The following is a 15,776-nucleotide window of genomic DNA, read 5'->3' as shown; positions in this document are numbered from 1 at the left end:
CTTGATGGTCTATGCAACACAAAATGAGGAAAAAGGTAAGCTGGAGACGGTCCCGATATCAGCTTAAAGCAGATACAGGAAAATTTGATCAGTGTTGTGTGTATCTTAATATTTTAGTTCAATGTTCTTTCAAAAACTCACATTGTCAACATGAAGGAATACATGGCTTGACTTTCCTAAGGATATAAAATGCCTAACTTATGGACCTGGTGCCTACATCTTCCTAAATGAATATCTCAGTTTCTTCAATCTCACTTAACACCTAAATTGGAAGTTCTTGAGAAGATGGGGTTAAGCATAAGCAGTTCTCTAAGCCTGGCTTTCTTCTGATATTGTCTTTTTAGCACTCAAGAAACAGCAGTGGTGTTAGGATATTCAGAGCAAACAGGCTTCCTAGTCCCTCTTAGGACAAACAACAAGAGGAATCCAACAGGGTCTGCAGTGCAATAAGCAAAAAACAAACTGCAGACTGATATGTACAAGATGCAGGCAGTGTTAATTTTACCAGATATTTAATGAAGTTAATGATAAATCCTTATTACAAACCAAGGGACGCGACATGGTCCGTGTTTCGGAGAACACGCCTTCTTCAGGGGTCCTAATGGATATAAATGGCAAACCTAAGCAAGTGCAGATAATACATGATAATGGTGTGCATTTCAAATGATAAGCAAGTAATGTATAATGTGCTATAAAAACTTCACAAAATACATAAAATCAAGTCATCATATGCAACAAGACATATAAAGTGCAGAATAAAGACGAAAGGGGTAAAAAAAGGAAAGAAGAGATAAAGATTAACGTGAATATGGAAATATGAGTATGAAAAAATGTGCATGAAAATCATGCAAATGTCCACTAGGGTGTGCTTAAAAATATGCAAAAGTGCTAATGTTCACTAGGGTGTATAAAAGTGCTAAACTTGAGTCACAGCAAAGGCTGCATTCGAATTGGTGAAGTGAGCAAAAAGAGACCTACCATGGTTGATAAGGTATGAAATAAACCGCAATGGAAAGGTATAAAACTGAAGTAAAAAAAGAGCATATGTTAAAAATAAGGACATGGGGAATATGTAAAGATGAATCAGATTGTCGAATACATGTTATGTTGTAAATATAGCAATCCTTTATTCAAAAATAATATAAAAAGGTTAAAAAGTTCAAATAAAAAGTTCATATTAAAAAAAGCATGATAAAAATATCCATTTAAAAAGTCCGTATTAAAAAATGAAAAATAAGACATTCATATTAAAAGAAGGGGTGGGTAATCTGATCAGAGCTATTGAATTTACCATGATACAAATTACTACAATTTGATACTTAAAACAGTGTCTAATGTAATAAAAACATATATGAGGAACGCATAAGGGTTTGGGCACCATTACAAGATACATATCCTTGCATATCGCCATGCACGTATGTCAAAATCATAATAAAGGAAAGCAAAAATAGGCTTAACCGTTGCCAGGAGGAAATCATTAATCGTACCAATGTTAACAAGTATCGTGCCAAAGTTCTAATCAATTTATACATATCAACACCAAACGAGCGGAGTAAAAATGAGATTTAAAGCTTACCAAACGCCTGTGTAGATTAGGTTCTCGAGCCAACTGCAATGCGAAAAAAGTCAAAGCAAAATAGAGACGCCTCCAGATAAAAAAGAGGCAGACCCAGGACATCAGCGATTGGCTAGAGGGTGTGTCCAAAAGTGCCTAACTTACTTTTATGAAGGTGCGCTAGCGTTTTTAGCGCATACACCAGATTAGCACGTGCTAGCCAAAAAACTACCACCTGTTCAAGAGGAGGCAGTAGCGGCTAGTGCGCGCTGTGTCGCGCGTTAAGGCCCTAATGCACCTTCGTAAAAGGAGCCCTAAGTGTAGATACTTCACAGGGCTTCAGCAAAGCCATTCTGTGGTCCTGAGAAAGAGGGAAAAAAACAAATCCGTTAGGCACTTTTGGACACTCCATCTAGCCAATCGCTGATGTCCACGTCCTGGGTCTGCCTCTTTTTTATCTGGAGGCTTCCCGCAGCGTCTCTGTTTTGCTTTGCTTTGCTTAAGCCTATTTTTGCTTTCCTTTATTATGATTTTGACATACGTGCATGGCGATATGCAAGGATATGTATCTTGTAATGGTGCCCAAACCCTTATGCGTTCCTCATATATGTTTTTATTACATTAGACACTGTTTTAAGTATCAAATTGTAGTAATTTGTATCATGGTAAATTCAATAGCTCTGATCAGATTACCCACCCCTTCTTTTAATATGAATGTCTTATTTTTCATTTTTTAATACGGACTTTTTAAATGGATATTTTTATCATGCTTTTTTTAATATGAACTTTTTATTTGAACTTTTTAACCTTTTTATATTATTTTTGAATAAAGGATTGCTATATTTATAACATAACATGTATTCGACAATCTGATTCATCTTTACATATTCCCCATGTCCTTATTTTTAACATATGCTCTTCTTTTACTTCAGTTTTATACCTTTCCATTGCGGTTTATTTCATACCTTATCAACCATGGTAGGTCTCTTTTTGCTCACTTCACCAATTCGAATGCAGCCTTTGCTGTGACTCAAGTTTAGCACTTTTATACACCCTAGTGAACATTAGCACTTTTGCATATTTTTAAGCACACCCTAGTGGACATTTGCATGATTTTCATGCACACTTTTTCATACTCATATTTCCATATTCACGTTAATCTTTATCTCTTCTTTCCTTTTTTTACCCCCTTTCGTCTTTATTCTGCACTTTATATGTCTTGTTGCATAAGATGACTTGATCTTATGTATCTTGTGAGGTTTTTATAGCACATTATACATTACTTGCTTATCATTTGAAATGCACACCATTTTATGCCTATCATGTATTATCTGCACTTGCTTAGGTTTGCCATTTATATCCATTAGGACCCCTGAAACACGGACCGTGTCGGGTCCCTTGGTTTGTAATAAGGTTTTATCATTAACTGCAAACGCTAGGAAGTTCTTTTTCACCCAGTGAGTGGTGGATACATGGAATGCGCTTCCGGAGGCTGTGGTAGGCAGGAGCACGTTACAGGGCTTCAAAGAAGGTTTGGATAGGTTCCTAGAGGACAAAGGGATTGAGGGGTACAGATAGGAGTAGAAGTAGGTTATAGGGGTAGGAGTAGAGGTAGGTTATAGAAATAGTCAGGGACCACTGCTCAGGCAATAGGCCTGATGGGCCGCTGCGGGAGCGGACCGCTGGGCGAGATGGACCTCTGGTCTACCTCAGCGGAGGCAACTTTTTATGTTCTTAAATATCTGGTATAATAAACACTGCCTGCATCTTGTACATTTCAGCTTGCAGTTTGCTTTTTTGTTTTTTTTCCCATATTCTCAGGACCACAGAATGGCTTTGCTGAAGCCCTGTGAAGTATCTACACGTAGGGCTCCTTTTACGAAGGTGCATTAGGACCCTAACGTGCGGAATAGCGCGTGCTAGCCGCTACCGCCTCCTCTTTGAGCAGGCCGGTAGTTTTTTGGCTAGCACGCGCTAATCTGGTGTGTGTGCTAAAAACGCTAGCGCACCTTCGTAAAAGGATCCCTTAGCTTATGTGTCAGCAGCGTCAATTGGTCTGTTGATGGATCGAGAGTACAGTGCAGTGAGCCAAGAGAAATGTCAGATTTTTTCTCTAAACTGGACTGTTTCAGTTGCTTCCCACAAGCTAGTAATTTGCATGGTTCTAAGGAGCGGTGGGTTGTTCATTGCTTTTATCATTCCTCCCATCTAACTTTCATTAGAGAGGCTGCAGTAGCTTTCACTGTAGAGGAGTTAAAAACATAGTAGGTTGTTGGATTTCTTTTGTGCTTTTTTTATCATCTCATTTACACCATTGTGGGTCAGAATGTGCCTGGAAACCTTGAGAAGCTAGACCTCAAATAGAAGTATAGAGTGAGGTGTTATGAATGACGTACTGTCAGAGAAGGCCCTTGCCAATATAGCTTGTATTATCTAATCTATTGGATGTATCTGTGGGAGGAGCATCTGTATTTATGGCTGAAGTATGTACACAATTTTGTTTGTAAGTGTCTGTCACAGAGCTATTTGAGAGATGGTAGGTAGTAGGCAAGGCTCTTCATTTTATGTGAAAAGTAAAGCATTTCTGGTTGCAAAAGCAGGTCTCTTGCTAAGCAGTTGGAACTTTCAACTCCAGTAGGAAGACCAGCAGCGGATGCAATCAGTGGGTAAGGCGCATTCAGAACTGTTTTTCTGCATGTTACTATGATTCTGCAAATAGGAAGGTTACACATGTGCCTTCTCCCCCTCCCCTTCATACACATGCATGTATACACATGCATTTATTTAAAAAAGACTTACTTTTTATAGCATTCTTTTTAAGCAAAAGAATTTTATACTGTAAAGTGCATGGAACTATTTACACTTCCTAAAGGGCTTGATTTAGAACAGGGATCTCAAAGTCCCTCCTTGAGGGCCGCAATCCAGTCGGGTTTTCAGGATTTCCCCCAATGAATATGCATTGAAAGCAGTGCATGCACATAGATCTCATGCATATTCATTGGGGAAATCCTGACTGGATTGCGGCCCTCAAAGAGGGACTTTGAGACCCCTGATTTAGAAGGACCAGTTGTTGAAGAAGCATGGTCTACTGATGGCTCATTGATACAGCAGAGACATTACACTTGACTGCTGTTCCTCTTGCTGGGGCTGCTTGTGTGTTAATAAACCCAGGTGTTGCATGGCATAGACCCTCTTGCCAGGTATAGGCTTTCTTGCAAGACTTGCATGTTCACAGCATTGATAGTGTCAACATTTATCCTGGTGGAAATTGGTATACTCATTTGAGGAGGGGAGGGGGCAAATAAAGGCATTAGAGGGTCATAAAGTAGCAGCAGAGCTGAAGAGAGAAGCACAAATTGAAAATAGAGTTGCTTTAGTTTGTGACTTCAGGGGCTTGTAGGTGATATCTCTCTCTCCTAAGCTAATACAATGAAGTCCAGATTCTTCTCTGGAAGTAGAAGTCACATTTGCCTTGCTCAGAAGCTTGCCCCATTGCCTTCTTGTCCATAACCTATAGAAGGGATGAAATGGAGATGCTAATGTATGTTTGTGCTAGTGTGTGATAAAATGAAAAAAACAGAATGAAATAATATTAAAAAAAATAAGTGAACACTTTTCCTCAGCATAAACACAGATCCCCTCTTGGCCCTTATATAACAAATATACTGGATATTCTTAGTTAGGGGCTGACTAAAGAAATGGCTATAGAAATAAAATCTAGGCTGGGAAATAGAACCATATATTTAGGAGGGTGTTCAGGGAACATAAAGTTGTCATATGCCAGAAGCTGGTGTGTTCCTTGTTTGAAATGGAAAAAGTTTGTGTATCGTTTTGTGTTCGAGTAAACCAGCCTATCCAGTATTACAGGGCTTCAATTTGAAATTAACATTTACAAAAATATATTTCTCTGACTTGGAGGAAAGGATAACTAGGAGCCATCATTGCACTTCAGTTATTCCCCTCCACCACCATTCTATAAAAGATCTAAAATACAGTCATCTTAAAAATCAGTGGTGCTGTGATGCACATCCGTAATTCAAGATTTTTCTTATTCCCATTTCCTTTGCTCCAACAGATAGTGCTCAAATACTCATTACTAGGTAGAAAATCCACCCTAATTTTATACAGTCAAACCTACCCATCCTGAGCCACCAACAACTGAAGTGCGATGATGTTCCTAGTTAGCCTTTCCTCCAAGTAGGAGAAATATAATAGCACTGAGCACTTCATTCACTACCTATATATGTGTGTTTTAAGCACATTGGTGTTATATGATTTATATTGTTGTAAATGTTTATTTCAAGTTGATGCCCCGTAATATTGGCTAGAGTGATTTCTGGCAGGGTTAATTATTAGATTATGTTTGTTCCCTTTTTTGATTATTGAGTAAACCAGCACCAGTTCTGCTGCTTCCATGACTTTTACCCAATTCCCAGCTCTGTTCCTATCACTTGCTTCTATATTTGTCCCAAATATGTTTACATTATATTGCATTCCTTGTCTCCACAGCCTTTGTCCATAGGTCATTGCAATCCTTATTGACTTCCTTTTTGGTTCTTATAAATTCTATGCTCAGTCCAGTGACCAGGTTTCCCATAAGCATTGACAAAAGGTTACCACCCCAGTTGTTCATGAGGTTGCATTGAGGCTTTATTGAAATGTGGAGCTCAGTTGAAAAACTAATTAGGTGCTCCTGATGTGTTATTCATTTCATCTATGGACATACTTGTCTTTCTTAAAATAGAAATCACATTATATCTGGGCAAATCTTTTAGCTAGTGGAGCCTGAAGGTTCTGGGGAAAGGTGAAGAGGATCCCTTCAAAATGCCAAACCCAAAACTGCTAGTGGTGAGAGAACTGAAAATACAAATGTGCTTTACAGACTAGAGTGGAGCACAGGCACCTAGGAAAAGAGGCTATGTGAGGGAGTGCAGGAAAGTGGGCTAGTTCTGTTGAACAGAAGGAATGCAGACATCTGAAGAGTTAGCTCAGGACTCTGGAAGGGAGCAGGAACAGCTGGGAATCCATATATGCTATTAACTGCTGTTGCTGCTGGCAGTTGTGCAACTTTGGAGTGTGGGGTTAAAAAGACAAGGTGCTAATAGCTCACCATCCTATACTTTATCTTTGGCCTCTCCTAACTTTAGTGTGATGGGGTTCTCAAGAACAAGATAGGATGTTTGTGGCTCTTCCATTTCCGCTTGTCCCACTGACAGACTAGAAGCATCTTGAAGGTAGTACGGAAGGACTTGTTGCAGAGTGCATAGCACATAGGATTGATAGTGCTATTGACATAGCAGAGCCAGTAGCCCAGTTCCCAAAGGCGTGCTGGTACACAGTCCTTGCAGAAAGTGGACACCAACACCATGATATTATAGGGTGTCCAGGTGAGGATAAAGGCTAGCAGGATGGCACTAAGCGTCTTGGCTGCCTTCTTCTCCTTGATCAGTGATAAGCTCTTTCTTTTGGAGATCTGATTCTTGGCTGCGGCTGACTTGCCTTTTATAGCAGTGGAGTTCAGAGGTAGGGCTTTGTGCTTTGGAAGTCTTTTGATTGTTCTAGCAGAGTCCACATCCGTTGATGCTTTACCAATTCTTTTCTTTTCCATATTGCTGGAGTTAGCCATCGTTTCCCGCACATGCTTGGAGACATTCTCATTTAAGGCGTTAGTGGTTGTCATGGCTGGTGGTTGAACCACAGAGTTGACTATGGGCAATTTGATGACGACAGAACAAATGCTTTTCATCTCAAAGGCTTGGTCCTCTCCTTCTGATGAGGTCAAAGAGTCGGGCAATTCTCCTTCCTCTGTGTTATTCAGACTCCCATTACTATGGTCCAGGTAGGATTTCAGGACTGGTGGGCCCTGTTTCCAGTTTGGGAAACAACAGGCCTTGTTCCTTTTCTGAAGTACCACCATAGTGTGTGTTTCTACTTGCTGGGATTGCTCAGAGCTGCTGCTGCTCTTGATGCTGCTCGGAGCTGGCTGTATGATGGTTTTTGTCTCTGACCCCTGCAGGCCTGCCAGCTCCTTTGCTCGGTTTTCTGTTTCCTTGTAAATCCTCCAGTAGAGGATAATCATGATTGTTACAGGCAGGTAAAAGGCAGCAATGGCTGTGCCAAATGTGATGGTGGGCACTTCAAAAAACTGGATATAGCATTTCCCTTCACTAACTTTGCGCTCTCCCTCAATATATTGCCAGAACAAAATCGCAGGGGCCCACACGATAAAGGAGATGGCCCAAGCTAGGCCAATCATAATGGCTGCCCTCTTGGGTGTCCTTTTTGCCCTGTAGGTCAGAGGGCGAGTAATTGAAAAATAGCGGTCAAAGCATATGATCAAAAGGTTCATGACTGAAGCATTGCTGGCCACGTAATCTAGCGCCAGCCAGAGATCACACAGTATACTTCCCAATACCCAACGGCCCATGATGATGTAGGTGGTGTAAAGATTCATGGAAATGACTCCGATAATCAGGTCTGCACAGGCCAGGCTGAGAAGGAAATAATTGTTCACTGTCTTCAAGTCACTGTTCAGCTTAAAAGCAAGCAACACTAGGAGGTTGCCTACAATGGTAACTAGTGATAAGATCCCAGTGGTGAGGACAATCAGGATAACCTCCCACACAGAGTGGTTCCCCAGGGGGTCCAAATTTAGTATTTCAGAGCTGTTGGGGGCCAGGGAGGGAGCAGTGCTGCTCATAGTGGGGCTCCAGGCACTCCTTGAGGTGGTTGTCCTATTGCAGCATGATGATATGAAAGCCACAGAGGACTTCAGCCTGATCGGGAACAGAAAGGGATAGTGAATGAAGATTGATTCTTTCTAGCTCAGGGCAACATCACCTAGAATAAAACAAGACACAGAAAGTCATTGAATTAATCATTGGGATATTAAAACAATGATTATCCACAGATGTTTGCTACTAAAAGCATCCCAAAATTAATTTGAAACACAATATAGTTGTTGGGTTGTTTTGTTTTTTTAAACAGCAATATTTAATCCCTTCAACCATTCAAAAAGATGGGGGTCTACTTTGATTTCAGAAACTATAATTTCATTGGCATAATTGTATGTTTGGGGTAAGGGAATAGGAGGGTAGGAAGGAGTTTAGTGTATGTCTGGATTCTGGGAAGAGACATAAGTATATGAATTTAGGGTTTGGGTGAGTGTTAGGTTGGAAAGGAGTGTGTGTATTTAGATAATTGAGAATAGGTGTCAGGAATGTGTGTGTGTATGCTTTGGGAGGTTAGGAAGTGTGGAAATGAAGACTGGAGATATATGCTATTTATTTTTAATTGGTCCATTGATTTCTTACTCCCTACCTTTTTTAATCTGTAGCTTTTTTTTTTTTCTCATGCAATGGTGTCTGACAAAATCATTAAAAAGAACTACAGATCAGGAAAGATCACACAATAACAGACAACACAACAATATCTGTAGCAGAATGCAAGCAGCAGAGCGCAGAATCTTTAGCTCATCTTTATTTACTATATTGCAAATAATATAAATATCTTTTTTTAAAATTGATTTTTAAAATGCATTCCAGTTGGCCCAGGCGCCTCAGGGGCCATTCGTGGGATGGCTGGCCTGCCGGCCGGGCTTAGAACCTGTCTGTCCGGACATCTTTTACAGCTAGTTCAAGTTCAAGTTCAAGTTTATTTGATAAATCGCCTATATAAAATATTCTAAGCGATGCACAGTTTAAAAACAGCTTATGGGGGAACAAACAATCTTAAAACAAGTTTTAACAAATTTAAAAACATTAGTTTAGAAAACAAACAATATTAAAACACATAAGGTTTCTTTATGTATGTGGTTTAGTGACAAACAGGATACACAAGGAGGAAGGGGGAAAAGTTACAATTATCTCAGTCTGGAAAAAAACATAAAAGGGGTAAAAACACAAGGAGGGGGAAAAAGAATAAAAAGGAAAAGAGAAAAAAAAATTGCTTTATAAAAATGATCATAGGCTTGAATGATTAGTTAATAAAAGCATCATTATATAAAAATGTTTTTAAAAGTTTTTTAAAAGAAATAAGATCTTTTTCTTTTCTAATAAAGAGTGGCAGAGTGTTCCAAGTTTGAGGAGCTAAAACAGAAAACATTTCATTTCTCCTTGTACCCACTATTTTTAAAGACGGGACTGATAATAGATCTTGGGATGACGATCGGAGAGATCGAGAATGATGTGGAATAATCATTCTGGATATGAACTGTGGTTCATTAAATAACAGTACTTTGAAAACTAAAAATGCTATTTTAAAAGTAATTCGATGATTAATAGGCAGCCAATGGGATTTGATCAATAGTGGTGTTACGTGGTCATATTTTTTTGCTTTGTGAATGAGTTTTATTGCAGTGTTTTGGATTATTTGAAGTCTCTTCTTTTCTTTTTGCGGTACATTGAACATCAGAGAATTGCAGTAATCTAGTTTTGAGATGATCATAGAATGGATAAGTATGTTAATAGATTTTGGTTCTAGAAATGATGAGATGGATCGTATTAGACGGAGTTTGTAGAAGCAGGATTTAACGATTTGGCTAATGTGATTATGAAAGGTTAGATTAGTGTCAATGATTACGCCTAGGATTTTTAAGGTAGATACTAGTTCTATTGGAGTGTTGTCGAGTACAAATGAAGAAATTGGGGTAATGTCTTTTCTCCAAGTAAAAAACATTGTTTGAGTTTTCTGTATATTTAATGATAGTTTATTAAGGCTGAGCCAGTTTTTTACTGTGTCCAGTTTACTATTAATTGTTTTAATTTCTTCATCTTTTTCGGGATCAAACGGGTGAAGAAGTTGAATATCCTCAGCATAAGAAAATGAAGTAAAGCCCAACGATTGACAAATAGTGAGTAGGGGAGAAAGGAAAATGTTAAAGAGAAGAGGTGACAGAATAGAACCCTGGGGAATTTCGAAAGTTGAAGAGTAAGAAGTAGAGTGATCGTCTTTAACTGTAACAATGGAGGAACGATTAGAGAGAAAAGAGGTAAACCAGTTTAGAACCTGTCCACTGATGCCAAAAGATTCCAGACGATTAAGTAAAAGAGCGTGGTCGATAGTGTCAAAAGCCACAGAAAGATCTAAAGAAAAAAGGGCAACCGATTTATGATGATCTAGGTAATAATGGATGTTGGTTATAAGACCTAACATTGAGTATTCAGTATTGTGATGTTTGCGAAATCCCGTTTGATTAGGGTGTAATGCGTTTGATGATTCGATAAAATCCGAAAGCTGTTCGAAGACCAGTTTTTCACGGGGTGGGGGGATGGAGGGGTCGGTGTGGGGGGGGCAATCAGGGATTCAGGAGGGGGATTCAGGAGGGGGCGATAGTAGGAGGGGGGTGTCGAGGGCAGGAGGGCCTGGGATCCCTCCTGCCTGTATCTTAGTGGGGGTGGGGGATACGGTAGTTGCCTGGGCAAGAGGGGTTGGGCTCCCTCCTGCCCGATCTTGTAGGGGGGGAGGGGGGTTCGGGATCGTCGGGGCAAGAGGGTTTGGGCTCCCTCTTGACCAGACGTTGGCGAGGGGGGGGGGGGTTGTCACCAGGCAGGAGGGCTTGGGCTCTCTCCTGCCCGGATTGAGTCGCGGGAGAGGGCTGATCGCTGCAGGAGAGATGGTTCATCTCTCGTGCCGCGATGGTGATCGCCCACTCCCCTCTGAACCGCGGCACTTCGGGATGAGGATCGCCGGCAGGGGAGATGCCCTGCCGCAATGCTCACCCTGAAGTGCCGCGGTTCAGAGGGGGGTGGGCGATCACCATCGCGGCAGAAGAGATGAGCCATCTCTCCTGCAGTGATAATTGCGGTAGGTAGGTTGCAGTCAGCTCAGTGGGCTCTTTTTCGGCACTTATACCTGTTTTGACTTGGTCTAAATCAAAACGTATAAGTACCGACTAGCAACCTGCCTAAACTTTTGGTTATACCTGCTGTACGCTTATGTCTAGGTCGGCCCACCTCCTGCCTTTCTCCTCCTCTAAAAATGTCTCTTTTTGCTCTATGCATTTAAAGATAGGGGAAAGGCCTAAGCTGGTTTTAAATACGTCTAAAACCAGCTTTGAATATGGATACTTGGACGATCAGGCTTTTTGATCGTCCAAGTATGCATTTAGGCCACTTTTTAGACTTTTTTTTTTTTTTTAATTATGAGCCCCTTAGCGTTTGTAATAACTCTAATGGCAATGTTTTGAACTGTCCGTAATTTCTTAAGAGAAGCCTGAGGATGTCCCACACAGATAGTATTACAGTGGTCAAATTTTGATGTAACCAACGCAATCCGTCTGATCTTTGGGCTAAAAAAATGGGAACACGTAACTCCCTACTACCAACAACTCCACTGGCTACCCTTGGAAGCAAGAGTGCAGTTCAAGTTTGCCTGTTTCTGTTTCAAATCCATCCTTGGTTCGGCCCCTTTATACTTGGCTCCCCATTTTATCTTATACTGTCCATCCAGACCCACACGCAGAACTCATCTGTTTAGCCATCCAACTCTAAAGGCCTGCCATTACAAAAGATACCTGAATAGATCACTTGCCTTCCAAGCAGATCAACTAAATAATTGGCTGGGCAATATTATCTCGCGCTCCTCATCCTACCTAAACTTCAGGAAATTACTAAAAGCTAACCTATTTAACCGATTTATAACCTAAGACCTCTATGCCCAACTTATGGCCCCCTTATATTGTACCTGTATCCTGCTTACCCATACAAATTGTATCTTCATTTGCTGATTGAACTTATATTCGCCGATTGTCCAGCCCTTCTTTGTTGTAAACCGCCTCAAACTACTAAGGCTTTGGCGGTATATAAGAAATAAATTATTATTATTATTATTATTATAATAAATGAGAGATTCACAGCAGGAAGTATCTAGATGCAGAGAATTATATTTATTTATTTTAAAAAATTTATATTCCGCATATCCTGAAATTCTATGCAGAGTACAATAGAACAGTGTTTCTTAACTCAGTCCTAGAGTACCCGCTTGCCAGTCAGGTTTTCAGGATATCCACATTGAATTTGCATAAACTTGATTTGCATACGCTGCCTCCATTCTATGCAAATGTATTTCATGCATATTCATTGTGGATCTCTTGAAAACCTGACTGGCAAGGGGGTACTCTAGGCTGAGTTGAGAAACACTGTAATAGAACATCCAAATAAACCAGGGATCTCAAAGTCCCTCCTTGAGGGCCACAATCCAGTCGGGTTTTCAGGATTTCCCCAATGAATATGCATTGAAAGCAGTGCATGCACATAGATCTCATGCATATTCATTGGGGAAATCCTAAGAACCCCACTGGATTGCGGCCCTCAAGGAGGGACTTTGAGACCCCTGAAATAAACACAAATTACAACCTTCTCATACAAAACATATTTTAAAAATAGAACATCATAAAACAATAGACAAATTACAAAATGACAAACATCCAACAATGCAATTAACATTAAACAGATAACCACAGAACATATAACCAACGTCTCATTGCTTATACTTGACTGAAACTTGACTGCTGGCTCGTTACTCACTGCTACAGATTGAAAAAGCGTGCAGAAAGAGACAAGTTTTCAACTGTTTTCTAAACTGTAATGCTGATGATGCTTGTCTAAGATCCATAGACAGCCTGTTCCAACAAAGAGGATAGAATAGAAACAAGATCTAACTAATCTAATCTAATCCTTAGGTTTGTATACCGCATCATCTCCACGTTCGTAGAGCTCGATGCGGTTTACAGTAGGAGAAATAGGAAGGAACTACAACAGAGGGTTACTGAGACCGTCTGAGTATGAGAAGTCAAAGCTGTATTTATTTATTTATTTATTTATTCAATTTTCTATACTGTTCTCCAAGGAGAGCTCAGAACATTTATTCAGGTACTTGAGCATTTTTCCCTGTCTGTCCTGGTGGGCTCATAATCTAATGTACCTAGGGTAATGGAGGGGCATGTCCAATGACTTGCCCAGGGTCACAAGGAGCAGCGTGGGTTTAAACCCACAACCTCAGGGTACTGAGGCTGTAGCTTTAACCACTGCGCCACACTCTCCCCTAAATACTTCATAGAATTTGAAGTCCATCACAGCTTCTAGATCCAGAATCTTGTTTCCCATACTTCGAGCATTAGTACATACTGCGTTCCAGACATTGCCCCCTTTTCCCATCGTCCAGGATTCTGTTGGCTTCCAGGAAAGATTCCACTAAGAGGTGTTAAATGGAGGAGGCATGCTATCTTGCATGAGGGCAAGGCCCTAGATCGTTTTTCTTGTCCTACATAAAAACTGCTTGAATACCTCCTACACCTCTATGAGTCTGGTTTGAAAACAATTCTAGTGTAAGGGTTCACCTCAGTGTGATTAATACCATTACCATGTAGGTGGTAAGCTGATCTCTGTACAGCCATTAGTTCATGAGAGACTTGCTTTTGATAAATCACTCTATCAAACTTCCATCTGTGTCATGGAACCTTGAAGTCGCCCTCACCCAGCTAATGAAAGCTCCTTTTGATCTACTTGTCTCCTGTTATCTGATGTACCTGATCTGGAAGTTCTAATTTTTGATGGTGGTCACTTCAGTTTGCAGAATCACTAAGTTTATTCCTAAGGTGGTGTCAAAGTTCCATCTTAGTAAATCCTTCTGCAAATATTTTTTCCAAAGCATCATGCCCATTCTGGAAGTGCAGTGCACATTTTGAACTCATTGGCCTTCTCTCTGAACTAAAGCCCATAGACAGTACACCCAGCTTTTTGTTTCTTTTGACCCAAAGAGGATGGGAGTAGCCATTGGCAAGTGCTCTTTATCCAATTGGCTAGCAGACTGCATCTCCTTCACTTCTTCCAGGCTAGGCTGACTCTGGAGGGTCATGTCATGGCTCACAATATTAGATCCATGGCTACATCTGTAGCCCATGTGAGTTCATCCTCCATTGAGATTTGCAAAGCTGCAACATAGTCTTCAGTCCACATAATCATTTCTCACTATTTCCTTGAACAAAATACCCAACACGACTGTCAGTTTGGTCAGACAGTCCTGCAAAATTTGGTGTCTCCACCTCCTAGGCCCATTTTTATTCTGTTCCAGGCTGCACCTTCACAGCTGCCTGCTATAAGTTAAGATTGATTGGCTTTTTTGGTTGGCCTTGCCATTGTATGTTCCTGTTGTCCAGGTGTTGTCATTTTCACTGACCCTGGTAGGTAGTGATTCCCACATGTGAGAAATTGCTTGTCCTTGGAGAATCCAACAATGAGGCAAAAAATGGTCAAAAGGTTCCGTGAGTGATTGCAGAACAGCAAAACCACCAACATACAAAGGAATATGTATACTAAAATAATAATAAGAGTGTGACAATGTAAGGTACCCTCAGTGCGCAGGATAAGCGACGGGAGAAAAACTCCAACGCTTCAAACAAAGAGGTAGAGGCTAGAAAGCACCCACCTACACACCATCATGGGGTACCTATAGCGTGTTTTGAAATTAAATAGCACAATCCCAAACAAGTGCACAATGAACACAAATAAAAAAATGGATTCACAAACTGCAATCACTCAGGGAAACCCCCCAGCCAACTCCCAGCAAAAAATCAAAAAAGCAACTTAGCTTGAAGAGTCTTCATTCAACGTCCAAGGGTGTGGGAACAACGTAGATGAAACACCGCAAAACCAGGTTCAACCAAGCCTGGTTTCGGGAGTCAGTTTTCCTTGGAGAAGGCAAAATCACCTGTAGCAGGTGTCCTCCAAGGACAGGAGAACACATATTCTTACATACTCTTCCACCTTCCTTAGGAGCTATATTCTTTTAGCTGTGTTATAGCACTGATGGTCCCAGGCTCACGAGTGAGGTTTGAAGGCACATGCACAGCGAGATACTTTCAAAAGCCTAGAAAAGAGATATGCTTGGAAACATCTACGCTGGGGCTCTTTTGGATGACATCATCTACATGTGAGAATACATTTCCTGCTGCTTTGGTTAACTACAGGTGACAAAATTGGCACTCGGCATTGGTTGCCCTCCCCCCCAAGCACCACACAGACCCACTGTTCTTCAACAAATGTGGATTTATTAGTGGCCGCAGCCATAAATGCCCAACTACAAAGACCTTCAAACAGTAAATATCAACATACCACAATCATTAACGATGCACATTTTGATACCAATACATAACATCATATTCAACAGCAATGAACATTTTGATACCATTGTACAATATAATATTGCTGTATATCGATTCTTA

General features: G+C 40.6%; 1 protein-coding gene across 2 annotated transcripts in view; it reads right to left on the bottom strand.

Moving 5' to 3' along the window:
* Window positions 1-5,178: 5,178 nt before the first annotated feature.
* Window positions 5,179-15,776, bottom strand: part of CHRM1 (cholinergic receptor muscarinic 1) — a 223,231-nt gene continuing 212,633 nt past the window's right edge. For both annotated transcript variants that reach the window (XM_033957459.1, XM_033957458.1), the window contains one exon: window positions 5,179-8,395. In XM_033957459.1, the coding sequence (XP_033813350.1) occupies window positions 6,699-8,255 (1,557 nt within the window). In that variant the 5' untranslated portion in view covers window positions 8,256-8,395 and the 3' untranslated portion in view covers window positions 5,179-6,698. The remainder of the gene's footprint in view (window positions 8,396-15,776) is intronic.

Source organism: Geotrypetes seraphini, chromosome 8 (genome assembly GCF_902459505.1).
Source record: "Geotrypetes seraphini chromosome 8, aGeoSer1.1, whole genome shotgun sequence".
Lineage (NCBI taxonomy): Eukaryota > Metazoa > Chordata > Amphibia > Gymnophiona > Dermophiidae > Geotrypetes > Geotrypetes seraphini.
This window is presented reverse-complemented; position numbering and strand designations above follow the sequence as displayed.